Below are 13345 nucleotides of genomic sequence, written 5' to 3' on the forward strand. Positions count from 1 at the left end.
ATATTTGGATTTATGTTTCTTTCACTTCTTAAGTGCTGTTTGAGTAAGTGTGCTTTTTCTAGGAATGGGTATTAGGGAGATTGTCGTGGATTATTGGACTGCCTTTAGCACAACCAGCCTGTCACATTTAAGCATATCATTTTTCAAATCCCTTTTCTGTTTAAAATTAGAATGGAGCTGTCAAGTTGTTATTTGGTTATGAATGCCAGTGGTAGATACAATCAATTCCTCTTTACTTAAATTGTTAACCCATGCTCCTTCTGAAAGAATCTCTACCTCTATCTTAACGTTTTGAATTAATAATGATATTCCTGAGATGTACAATATATAATATACCGTATGTTCTATAGAATCCCACAGGTGGTGGGTTTTACTTTTTTTACTCTGTTTTCAGGTTCTTTGTCTCTTATTACTATAGTAGTAGTAACCTAATAGTAGAAAATAGTAAATAAGCTGGACTTTTTAAAAATATTGCACTCAAATTATCCTTGCTTGGCTGACTAGGTCTAATAGGATGGAAGACACAGTACCTAGAATCTGACTGATTAGACAGTGGCTAGCTTATTCTTTTCAGCATGTGATCTCAGTGATTCAGAGTAATTGCAATATATGTGAATAATAGAAATAGGTTTGAAGAAAAACGTAACCATAGATATTCTGTATGGATGACTCAGTGATAATTAAAACAGGAACACCTGGCATTCATATTTCTCCACTTCTATATAAATGTGACTGTGTGATTATAGAGATGCTGCTGTATCTGCACTCACAATCTGTCCTTGATTCTTGATATCTTATATAAATTAGAATTTTTACCCTTTCAGCTTTTATGCAGATAGTGCTCTGAGTGGATATTCAAAAGCTTTTCATATTCTGTAGAATGCGATCTGTCACTTATTGGAAAGTGGAATATAATGCAAATAGTCTTAAAAATGAATTACACTACAATACAGCTTTAAAAGATGAAAACAGAGAGTTACACTTGCACTGCCCATTAATCTTGTTTACTGTATATACTTCAATATGTGGGCTTATTCTCTGTGTCAGCATTGTAGAAGACAGAAAAAATAAAAAAAGCATGACTACAGGTTTGTAGGTGTAAAGCTGTGATTTATTTACTAAGTAACCCAAAATCACAAACTGTAGAATTCATATTAATATATTAAATAATATTTACTCTTCCCACTAAGTAGTTGAGGTGTGTTAGTCACTGGTTCTAAGATTTAAACTGCAATGTCATGCTTAATGACGTGGCTTTCTGTTCATCACAATTAACAACTTTAACTGTTTTATATTCCATTGAATGATGTACTATATATAGAAACAAAGAGCAACTATACAAAACAACTGAAGAATCTGCAATTTAATCCTATCCTGTGATCTGATGGATTTTTAACAATGCATGGGACTGGCTCACACATTTTTGTTGATGATGTAAGTAATGAGGGCAGTTTCAGAATGATTTTTTAAGATTACAGAAACATTTTGTCTACTTATGTAGAAGAAGATGCTTCCATACAGTACGTATTCGGCAATACTTCATCATGTAGCATGACAATGATTCAAAACATATTGTATACTGTAGCCAATGCAACCAAGGACTTCATTATGTGAAACATAATAAACTGACAAGTCAAACTCCAGATTTGAAACCAACTGAGCTTGTGTTTTACATGTTGAAGAAATAATTCAAGTTAATGCATCCCAAGAAATGGCAAGAACACAAATTATCTATGATAATCAAATTATCAAATGATTCCACGGTCTGATGAGTTCCATGTGTCACAGACTTTATGCTTCCTCAAAGTATTTGATATGCAATCAAATACTGACTTTTACACTGAAATTGACTTAATGTAAAAATGACCCAATGCAAATGGAGATGTGAAGTCACTGGGTTGAAATTAAAGTATGTTTTTGTTCTTATATGGTAATTTCTATGCAAAGAATGACCAAAAATAATATATATTCTATTATATTACACTTATCATTCACACCAATCTCATGATTAGAAACACAAATTGCTTGAAAAGCAATGAAAAACAATAATATGTTTTACATTGCTCTTCCAATAATTTTGGAGGGCATTGTATAGACTGATCATTCTCTTCCCTGTATACAGCTAGTATTTTTTTTTCACTCTCAAAGGCAGCAGACAACCTGCAGAGGATCTGCTCTTACGTTTATTTCCTAATGGTTTAAATTTGGCATACTGCAACCTAAACATCACTCTGGCAGGTCTTCAACAAGTCATGCTAGAGCTCGACTCATGTAGTACAGGTATACACTCAACTTTCTACCTACCAAGAGATTTCACACTTTCTAAAATAGATGAATCAGTGTCCTTCTTTCTCCCGAAGAACCATCCAGGAACAAATACTCTTTTCTAAGAAAAGCAGAGGTTGCATGAAATAACAAGCATTGAGCATATGAAACAAGCTGACTTTTGTCTGTGAATATTATGCACATTTCAGCTTCCAGCAAGGATGAAATTTTGTCAGTGTTGGTTATATTCCTCTTTAAATTGTCTTCTTTGTAATGTCACCTTCATACTGTATAGGCATTTTCAATGTCTAAAAATAAATTGAGGGAAGACTGCATTAGAAAATGTATGTACCTGTATTCCATTAATCTCCTTTGAGAATATTGTCTGATGTGTGTAAGTTAATGGGCAGTAAGGAACTGAAAAATTACCTTCTTTAGAAAACTATCCTCACAGTGCGTGTTATTAAAGTTAATTGCTTTCACCATTTCTTTAACTGTCAGGAATGCATCCACTGGTGCTTTTGATGCTACAGCAATTGGGGAAGTAGTTATTTTTAGAAAGCTATGCTGTAGCAGTCTAACTTTCCCCCCACTGTCCATATTTGTAAAGGAATGTGATCTATTTTGAATACAAATATGCAGCCTGTCTAATAAAACGTTTTAAAATGAAATGGCAATGAGGGGAAAAAAAATTTCCAGGAATAAGGCATCTGAGAATGCTGCACAAAACCACTTTTTTAAATACATGTTGCCATTTTTAGTATGAGACTGCACTTTGTTATTCTGCATATGTTATTAATTGATAGGTTCTGGTTAATACAGTAAATCATGTTCTTTGTGCTATGTAAGCTCTTTTTTCTGACTGAGTTAAAGCCTTTAAATGCAGATAATCACATTTTTCAATGGTTTCGGTTCAAATGACCAAAACCATTATAGATGTGTGTTTTGAACTGAACTTTTTTAGCTGAATGTCGGGTACATACTGTACCAAGTTTTTGGAAACAAAGTACAGAAGCTGTATACTGAATACTTTCTGGAAATTAATGTACTGAGTATTTATCATCTGTGCTAAAATGCACCTTAGATATAAACTTTAAATCTCATATTTTGTCTTTAAATGTGTAAATGATTCACTATAACGTGTGTAGGCTTGCACCACATTTGAAGTCACTATATGCACTGTGGACCTTTGAAGATTGTTGATGCAAGACATGATACTGGATATCACCAGCACTTCATTTACGTTGTTGCTGCTATCTTAATGCTAATGCATTAATGGTAATGTAGCTGTACTCTGGCAGGTGTGACACAAGTTACATAGGAATATAAGGTTACAAGCACAAAGAGGCCATTCAGCTCATCTATCCCAATTTGGTAGTTAGTAGCTAATTAATCAAAACATCTCATCCAGCCATTTCTTGAAAGAAGCCAGAATACTAGCTTCAACAACATGGTTTGTTCCAAAGCCAACATCCCTTTTGCCTCCTGCTCTTGGTTTTGAATGCACTCCCACATAGTTTCCAGTCGTGTCCACTAGCTTGTATTTCATGGTTTATTCTGAAGAGGTCCACTGTTTTTGACTGATGTCAATGTCTTTGAGAATCTTGAATACAGGATCATGTCCCCTGGTAGTATTCTCTATTCAGCACTGAAAAAGTTTCTTCAGACTGTCAGAGTATCAGGGCATTACCTTGAGCACCGAAATAAAGCGGATTCTTTATTTCATTTAGCATCTTCTGGTCATGAGGAATAAACACATCTACTGTACTGCTCACAACAGACCAGAAACTGGTCTACACTTTTTGTGTCATGGACATTGTATACTGAGTTATGTGGTCACTTCATAATGTAACCATTGTTTGTTCAAACTGAGTTTGAAAAGAAGATTGTGTAGAGGGTTGCTTCCTTTGATTGAGTTGACCATTTTCAATGTCAGGCCAGGCTGACTCCATACAAGACACATGGCAAAGTGTCCCCAAGTAAAAGTTTCTCAAATGTGACAGGTTATACAAAATAATGAACACATTTAATTTCCTTAATCAAGGCTAGACTCAAATATGACTTCTGTAGTTTTGTCATTGTCAGTATTTTAGGCTTGCTCACTGGGGGTTCAGGCCCAGAAATCTGTAAAGCTGCTTAATGACAATGTCCCTTGTAAAGCGCTATACAAATAAAACTGAATTGAATTGAATTATTTTAAGGCCAAAGACTGGTTTCAAACAACACCTAAAGCAGAAGATTCCTTTTCATTAGTCTTTGGGTATTCGTTTATTTTTAGAATATCTCACACAGCAGGATAAAACATTTAAGTCAAAATGTTTTTAGAAATATATTCATTGAAATGTTTGTGAATGTTACCTTGGAAGCTGCAGTCTCCCTGGTGAACTGTTCTGTGGTGCAACTGGATACTGGGTGAAATTACACACATAAGAAAACAGAACTGACTAAAAATCCATTTGGCTTTTTTATTTTGTAACTTTGTTTATTGTTTTTATTGAACGAAGCTACAATGCTTATTTTCACGAACAGAAAGGCTTTATATTCAAGTTCATTCTCATGTTTATACCAATGTACCCAATTAAAAAAAAAGTTATGAAACCAAAACATCTACACATTCCATATAGCACGTATATCAATAAAAGGATCCAATTAGCACTTGTGATTACCAGGGGGACTTGTGGAACTCCTTGAACCAGAGTCTGGTAACATTGCTTTAAATGCATCAAGGTATTATATTAAGTGTTTTACTAGCATGTAATGTAATGTAGCTTTTGACAACCTGTGATGTTCCAATGGCGTTAACTGTGTAAATGCTAGTTGCGTTCTAGAATTTTATATCTTTGAAGCAGTTTTATGTGATAACAATATACATTATAAACAATGTATTTTTTTTTGCCTGTGGCAGTTTGTATACATAAAAATAACATATAAATACATTCCTAGATTCTTATCATAGAGTGCTTGAAGTATACAGTGTTAAAATATACAGTATAGAACCAATTAAATAAAAAGCTCCAAAATTAAATTAGGATGCAATTAACAGCCTGCAGGATGCAAGAAGGCAGCCGACCCAGATTAAATCTAAACTTTAGCTCATCTGCCAATTCCAAGTTCCAAATTCAGTCCTTGTTAGTTGCTTGCTTTCTGGCTTCTACCACAGTGCAACTGCCTTCAAGTGTCGGATATACAGTACAATACACTGCAACATTCGTTAGAATTTTCCGTCAGCGGGTTGATGTTTTGATGTAACCTCATCACTGGCAAAGGCATTTCTGAGTGATGAGTGATGTCCTTCACATTTGATAATTCTCTGATATCTTCCATATGTTCAAATAATAGGCCAGTCTCAATAAATAATAATTATTATTATTATAAACCTCAGCCAGAGAGGCAGTTCCTACGCTTGTAACGACATCTGCTGAGATGTTATAGTGAATTTCTACACCTGCTAAAAAATCACACATGCTGTTTTGTGCTGTTATACATAATGCAGTGGCTATCAGCCCTGCGCAGAAACACGCTCTGTCTGCATGTATGTGAGTTAGTGTGTCAGAGAGTGGGGGTGGCTGGGGGATAGTAGCTGGTGGCTTTTAGAATCGACCAGGGGGTGTGCCGTGGAATTCAAAACTTGCCTGAGTAAATGTGTTGCGCTCCCCCTCACCCCCCCCCCCCCCCCGACCCCCATCTTCAGCATTGCCACGGGAGGGCTCTTTCATCTTGAAAGAGCCCCTGGCTTCGGTTGAGCAGCTCGTCACGGAGGAGATGTGCGTCAGTGTTTGAGGCACGCCTGACGTGAGCTGCCTGGTGAGCGAGGAAGGTGACAAGGGAGCCCAGGCAGCGTAAGGATACCAATTAGGCTTCATTACTCTCCCTGTCTGTTGCTATCAAGCCCCTTTCTTTCCAGTTTCTTCGGAGCTGCTACTGAAAGCTGACGTTGTTGTGAACTATGTCTTTTTTTCTATGTCATTTTGCTTTGTTTGACTGTTCGCCGGTTGACATGTTTATTTTGCTTTACAAAAGTGAGACGCTTCTGAAATGCAGAGGCACGAAAGCAGTGAAAACAGAATTACTGGAATTGCGCTAAGGAATAAGGAACTAAGGAAGCGTCAGAATCGCTTAATACTTTGTAAAAAAGTACCTAGAAGGTGCACATGTAGCAATGAAAAATGAAATGCAGTATGGTTTTTCTTAGCTTAAATGTACATCACAATGCTAGCTGGGGGTTTGTAGGGAAAAGAAACACTGAAGCAAAGAAGATTTTCTTTAGATCCTTTAGATTTTAAAATATCTGTTATTCAACAAAACATTTTCAGCAAACACTTGTTTAAAGTCCCTTATGGTTTGTAGACCTTTCAGATAGTACATTTGCAGGACAACTACTGTGTACTGTATTTTGGATTTGATTGGAAACACATTCGCAACAATGTGTAAGCTTCTTTTGTTTTCCTTTCTCAGGCTTTCACAGAAATCACTAGGGGATTTAATGTTAGGAGTGAAAGCTGCATCTCTGAGGAAAAACAGTAAAGCAAACAGATTGTTTTCTGATACCTGCAGCTGATAGCTGTCATGACAAAGGCTCAGTACAGTTTATCTTATTTTGATTTACTGTTTCCCAGTTCCATCCTCAGGGGAGCAGTAATGCTCTCAAGGTATTTTATTCAGTCACGGGACATGTGAATGTTTTGTTTGCCTCATGACCCAGGTAGGAGACAGCAAAATGTGAATTTGAAGTAAATCTGGACTCATACCCGTCAAGTTATGGGTTCAAGAACCTGCTGCAAACCCTTCTTTTGTGGCCTAGAGCAAGGTCCCTTACTCACGTTGCTCCTGTCTGCACAGCTGGGAGTGGGTACCAGCATAACTGGGGGCGTTGCCTTTAAATACTCTCAGTTCACTTACAGTCCCACAACGAGCACTTACCTGATAAGTCCAGTGCTCTAGTATCGAATCAAAATACTACAGCACAAAGCTTATGTTTACCACTTGTCTAGTTTGACCCATTTAAACAACCCCTATAAAATGGTGCAGAATAGATCAAAACATGTACTAGAACTGGAGTTGGGAAAGTTACTACTTTTAAGTGCAATCTAAAGTGATCTTTCTGACTTCTTTGGTGATGTAAATGATGCTGGGTGCATTATCAGATTCATAGTATATCCAAGCTCTATATGCAATTATAAATAAAGTTGGCTTCAAGTCCCCTGATGTTACCAAAATGATTTTGTTATTTTTCACAGCAGATTTAACTTTTCAGAAAGCTGGCACTGTACCCCCCACAGTGCAGGAGTAGTACAACATATAGTTACTTCACATACTGTGTAAACAACATATATTGTATACAGAAGGTATACAGTGTCTTTAAATAAGAAATTGTGAAAGCTTACTACTTTTCAGGACTCATACTGTACCTAGCTTGTGTGAATTGTTTTGTACTGGTAGCTCTGCTTCAATTGTAGTATTTCTAAATGTATGTACTGTACATACAGTACATCCATCCATTTTCTAACTGCTTTATCCAAAACAGGGTCATGGGAGAGCAGGAGCCTCTTCCAGTAAGCAGCAAGCACAAAGCAGGATACAATCTGGACGAGCTGCTACTCCATCGCAGGGCAGACACACAGTCATGCACACACTCACACCAGTCTTTGGACTGTGGGAGGAAGGCCACATGAATGTGAGGAAAACATACAGTACAAACCCCATGCAAAAAGCACCTCAGCTCTGAAATTGAACCTGGGGCCCAACACTGAGAGGCAGAAATGTTAACCACTGTTTCATTGTGCCACCTGAAATATATGCTGTAAAAGCTTAATTACTGCACTGCTACCATATTTAATTGTCACATAGATTTATTTTATTGTTGTTTCCTCTATGCTGTTCCAAATAACAAGTCAGTTACAATTGAAGGCAGCTGTTGAATTTGTTTGGATATGTTCCAGTTTTGACAAGGTTTTGAGTCTAAGAAAACAGAAAATATTCAAAGACATTTTTGACCTCAAACAAATTAACAACATATAAAAGTATTTACTTAATCAAGGTTTTACTGTATCATTTCAATGTGCAATTGCACAGAAACAATGCCAAAAATATTTGTCTTTGTACACTATATCTATTCTTATATATATTTATATATTATATTATATTATATATTAAAAAAACAACGAATTGTAGTCACCGGGCTGAATATCGACTAATCCAATTTGGGCGGTTACAGTACAAGAGAAGATTTTTTTTTTCTTCAAGATGCCAATCACAATAAGTGAAAATCCAGCAGAGAGAAAACAAGGCAGAAAATAATAAGAGTGACTGTAGAATATGGAAATTCAGTATTGAACGGTTGTGTGAAGTCAGACCTCAGGCTAAAGGGATTTATTTTTCGTATCTTACTGTGGGTTTATATGCACTAACTCATGATAACGGAGGCAAGGATTATAAATCTTATTTTCTCACTGAGCTGTGTGTAAATGTGAGAATGGAGATGATGAGCAGATTAGACGTTTATTCATTTGCTCATTAGTTCTAGTCTTGTATTCTATAGCAGCAGTATTAATCCAAGAGACAAATGGAACTGGTTTGGTCTGAACTGTATTGGAATAGTGTTTTTTGTTTTAAATGATTTGGAAATTGTACTTTTCTTTTGACATTCAAATTTTAAACTTCTAGAAGAGTCAATCTAATCCAACATTAATGTGAAGAAAAAACATAATGAATACATATAGTACTATATGGCATCAATTCTATTGATTCTTTAATAAAATCAATCTAAGAAGAAATTTGCTTCTGTCTTCTGTGTATCTGTGGTACTGTATATAACTCTTACTATAAAGATGATTCACTTTCATTATGTTGAAATAAAATGTACTTTGCTTTGTTTTTTTTTGCAGGAAAAGTTTGAGGCTCTCTTCCAAGCCTATGACGACCATGTCACATTCCAGTTGTTTAAAAGCTTCAGACGTGTGCGGATCAACTTCAGTAACCCAAAAGCAGCAGCCAGTGCCAGGATAGAGTTACATGAAACACAGTTCAGAGGAAAGAAACTAAAGCTTTACTTTGCTCAGGTGAGGTGGCTTTAGAAGAAATAAGAAATTGCAGATTGCAGTATATGTACATTTTAATGAGAGTTATTCATGGTCTCCCTGTGTTCATGTTTGATCTTTTTTTTTACCTGTTGTAAATCTCAGATTAGTCATCCACTAATGCCAAGATGAGAATATTCGTACTGTACATCCAAATAATAATAAGATGTGTATGGAGATACTGTACATCAGTGATGCATATAGTGTAATATGTCTTGAAGGCAGGTCTGTGACAGTAGTTAGAATCTGGGGTTCAGCCTCATATACAGTACAGTACTATATTATTGCAAATCGATGGGATTGATGCCTCTCACTTAGAATACTGAGAAATGAGAACAGGAGAGACTCTGCAAATTAGGTTCTGGGAGGTGAAGCAGAATAGGAGGTTTGTATAATACTTTCAAGCAGTTTGTGTAATACTTTCAAGTTTCAAGCAGGTGTGTCTAGGGGCAGTGTCTGTCTCTTGTTATTTTGTTATTATTGTTATTTGATCATGATGGAAAAGAACACTGAACACTTGAGTTTGTCTTTGACTATCTGTGACAGCGTTGTGTTGTTGGAAATAAGCATTATTGGATTTTTGTTTTGCTTTTCGTTCAGTAGACACCCAGGAGCAGAAATCTGTTTGAAAAGGTATTTTTTGGATTGGTTAGGTTACCACCTAATAGGTCAATGGGAGTTCTCTAGACTTTGTCTTAAAGATTTACTTGATTTTATTATTATATGCTGAGTGAATTTTTGCCATCGGGGTTTCAAAGCAGAGAGGTCTAGTCATCAGGGCCAAGAGAAGCAGGTATAGGGTGAATCGGATAAAGATAGGCACTTGAACAGTATGTAATTGTATATACATGTGAATCACAAATGTAGGGATGATGTTTAAATTCCTAACTAGAGTAGTCTAAAGTAGTCCTAAACTATATTGGGGTTTTTTGTTGAAAGCACAACTGATATCTATGTATCCCCAATGCGTTATTTCTTTGTCCTTTAGCTAACTAAAAGACAGTATTGAAAGAAGCAGTATGAGTAACAAACTGCGATTACTAGAGAGGAGGGAGTCTGCATTTCCACCAGGTGTCATGATGCTGAAGTAATGGGAGGCCATTGCTTATTAGATGAATGGAATATACTGTAGGTGCGGTTCCCGCTTTTGAGACGCCAGTCTTGAAATAAATAAAATAAAGTGCCCATGGGAGCAGAGTTACAAGAAAAGTAATGGATAAAAGATTGTCAAGTGTCATATTCAGTTGCAGGAAGATATGAATTTACAATGGTCTCAGACAAACAGACCTGTCTAACACAATGCAGGTTGATGAAAAAGCCTCTCTGTTCCTCAGATGCAGAATCCAGGCTCAGATGGAGACAACCTGCACCTGGCACCACCTCAGCCCTCCAAACAGTTCCTCATCTCCCCCCCAGCCTCACCCCCTGTGGGATGGCAGCAGATTGACGATGCTACACCTGTCATCAACTATGACTTGCTTTATGCAGTTGCAAAACTAGGACCTGGTGAGTGCTCTTTGATGTAAAAAAAAGCAAACATCTTCCTCTCTGCAGTGACATACTCCACTAAAATCCCCAAGGTAACGTGGCAGTCCTCCTCTGACTTCCAGATCAGTTAAGGCAGTTAAGGAATATGCTTCCGTCAAGCATCATAAATACAAAATGCAAAAACAGAGCTCCAGAGGGTTTCTAAAAGCTGTTGTGAAGCTGTTGTGTAGTGAGTAAATAGTGAGTAATTTCTAATAGTAAAACCTGATTGTACATTTTTGTACAGCTATACAGTGAAGAATTCTTTTGATCATGTGCTACATTTCTGTCAAGTAAACAAAGCACTCTTCTTTTACTGAGTAAAATCCATGAGTTAATTATGTACTGTAAATAATACATATTTCATGATTTTTTATATGTAGATATTTATATGTTCAGCTAGTAAACATCCCTGCTATTTGGAATTCAAAGAAAAGTCGAATAAATATTTATATGTACATTTTCTAAAATGTAGTAACTTTCTAAAAAGTAGTAACAAAACTACACAATATTTTTAGGTTTTACTATGTTCAGGTTTAATGTATACTTGTTAAGCTACCTGTTTTAAATCTTAAATCTTTAAATCTTAAACCAAAAAGCTGAACTTCTGTGGTATGGTTTTAAATATCTATGCTGTGTTTCTGTTTCACCTTTGCAGTTTTTGCCAACATTCCATCCATAAAAATGTTCAGTGTGAACATTTGTGTTTTGATTAAAAATATTCACTTTAACCAAATGTGTATACAATTTCTGTATACAATTTAAATATGAGCATAAATAAATATCATTTATAATTCAACAGAATGGATCATTTCAAGGGAGAGAAAATTTAGGCATTTTATGTTATAATTTATAATGGTTCTATATTTCAAAAGCAAGCATATGCAATGCAATAATATAACAATGTGTACGGACACAATGTACTATATACAATATAAGAAAATGTATCCAGGTGGCAAAGTTTTGGTTTTGATCATGATGAACTCTGCAATGTAGGGTGGGTTTTTGGATTGGTTCCCCAATGTGTTGTCATTTACCCTGTATACTGTACAGGCAATGCTTAGGCATGTTTATTGTAGGATACATCCAGCATTGATGAATGTTTTTTCACATTGGGGTGCATTTCAGAATTGCTGTAGATGCCAGTTTGTGAACACAAGTTTACAGTTCATGGTTCATGATTGCAAAATCTTCTTGGACTAGGATGAAATTATGTATATCCAAAAACTGCTATTGCTGATGTAGTTCATGTCACTTGTCCATTCTGACTGCTTCATCCAATAGAAGGTTATGGTAGGTACACTCTGGACAAGAAGCCAGTGCATCACAGGAAACACACAGACACAAACCCACACTCACATGAGGACAAGCTTCCCCAAAACCAATCAACCTACCAGCATGTCTTTGGAAGAAACCAGAGCACCTGAAGAAATCTCACATGAACCCAGGGAAAATATACAGACTCCATGCAGATAGCAATCCAGGTCCAGGATTGAACCCATGACCCCAAAGCTGCAGGTCAGCAATGCCATGTGTTGCATAATTTAAAAAATTGCTGCAATGCTTGAATAGGCAACAGGGTTATGCTTCTGTAAAACTGCTATCTTGACGTGATGATACTGTGTAGATTTTGAAGAGTTGTTATGTATTCTAAGGACCTTTTAAAAGTTGGTTTTCCTTGTGTACTCTTTTGTCTGTATTCTGCTGTTTGGTGTCCATTTTCTTGGAGGTCCTTCTGTTTTTATCTACAAGGGCAAGTCCTCTGCAGTCTAGATATTTTGTCATCTTCTTTCTGTATCCATGGTGACACAGTATTGTTACCCAAATCTGAAGTTGTGATTCAGATGGAGTAGTGTTTCCATTCTTTTGTTCTTCTTTTGTGTTCATTGATGTTCTTGGCAAGTTTGCTTTTGTACCTTGGAGTAATCATTTGTAGTTAACCTCTGTGTGCGTAGCTGCATTTCATTAGGGTTCCCATAAAAAAGCCAAAATGGTCATCTATGAAAGGTTGTTCCAATTTAATTTAGGACTGTGAAGAGTTCCAAGGAGATTTTCAATACATTTTATGAGATGCAGAGAACTAAATTATGTTAAAGAAGATCTCAAAAGGAAATCCTGTTTTTTATTGGACTATGTATCTTTATAAAGGTTGTCAGTAAAAGGTTGAAGATACCATAGAAACAGTGCTTACTTGCAACTGGAAGTTACTGTAACTCTAGGCTAGGGAGAAGTGCTGTATCAGCAGCAATCTTATTTATAAAGTAGGTAAACCTTTGTTCTATTTTAGGTTTTTAAAGTCACTACTCTGTAAATTTACATGCCATTTTTAAAAGTTTGAATGGTGTCATTGCTCTCTTTCAAGATTATGAAGGTAGCCAGAAAATGACAGAGAGAACACAGATTAACAGCATTATACTTATTACACTAATATATTATACTTATTACACTAACTAATGTGTGATTGGTCTGCTACGGAC

The 13345-nt window shown here is 36.1% G+C and overlaps 1 protein-coding gene across 2 annotated transcripts in view; it reads left to right on the top strand.

The window, feature by feature from the left end:
• The window catches only part of rcan2 (regulator of calcineurin 2), a 96124-nt gene that overhangs the window by 67896 nt on the left and 14883 nt on the right, over positions 1–13345 (top strand). For both annotated transcript variants that reach the window (XM_088939697.1, XM_088939705.1), the window contains 2 exons: positions 9150–9323; positions 10676–10847. In XM_088939697.1, the coding sequence (XP_088795823.1) occupies positions 9150–9323; positions 10676–10847 (346 nt within the window). The remainder of the gene's footprint in view (positions 1–9149; positions 9324–10675; positions 10848–13345) is intronic.

The sequence above is a fragment of the Atractosteus spatula genome, chromosome 2, assembly GCF_055471065.1.
Source record: "Atractosteus spatula isolate fAtrSpa1 chromosome 2, fAtrSpa1.hap1, whole genome shotgun sequence".
Lineage (NCBI taxonomy): Eukaryota > Metazoa > Chordata > Actinopteri > Semionotiformes > Lepisosteidae > Atractosteus > Atractosteus spatula.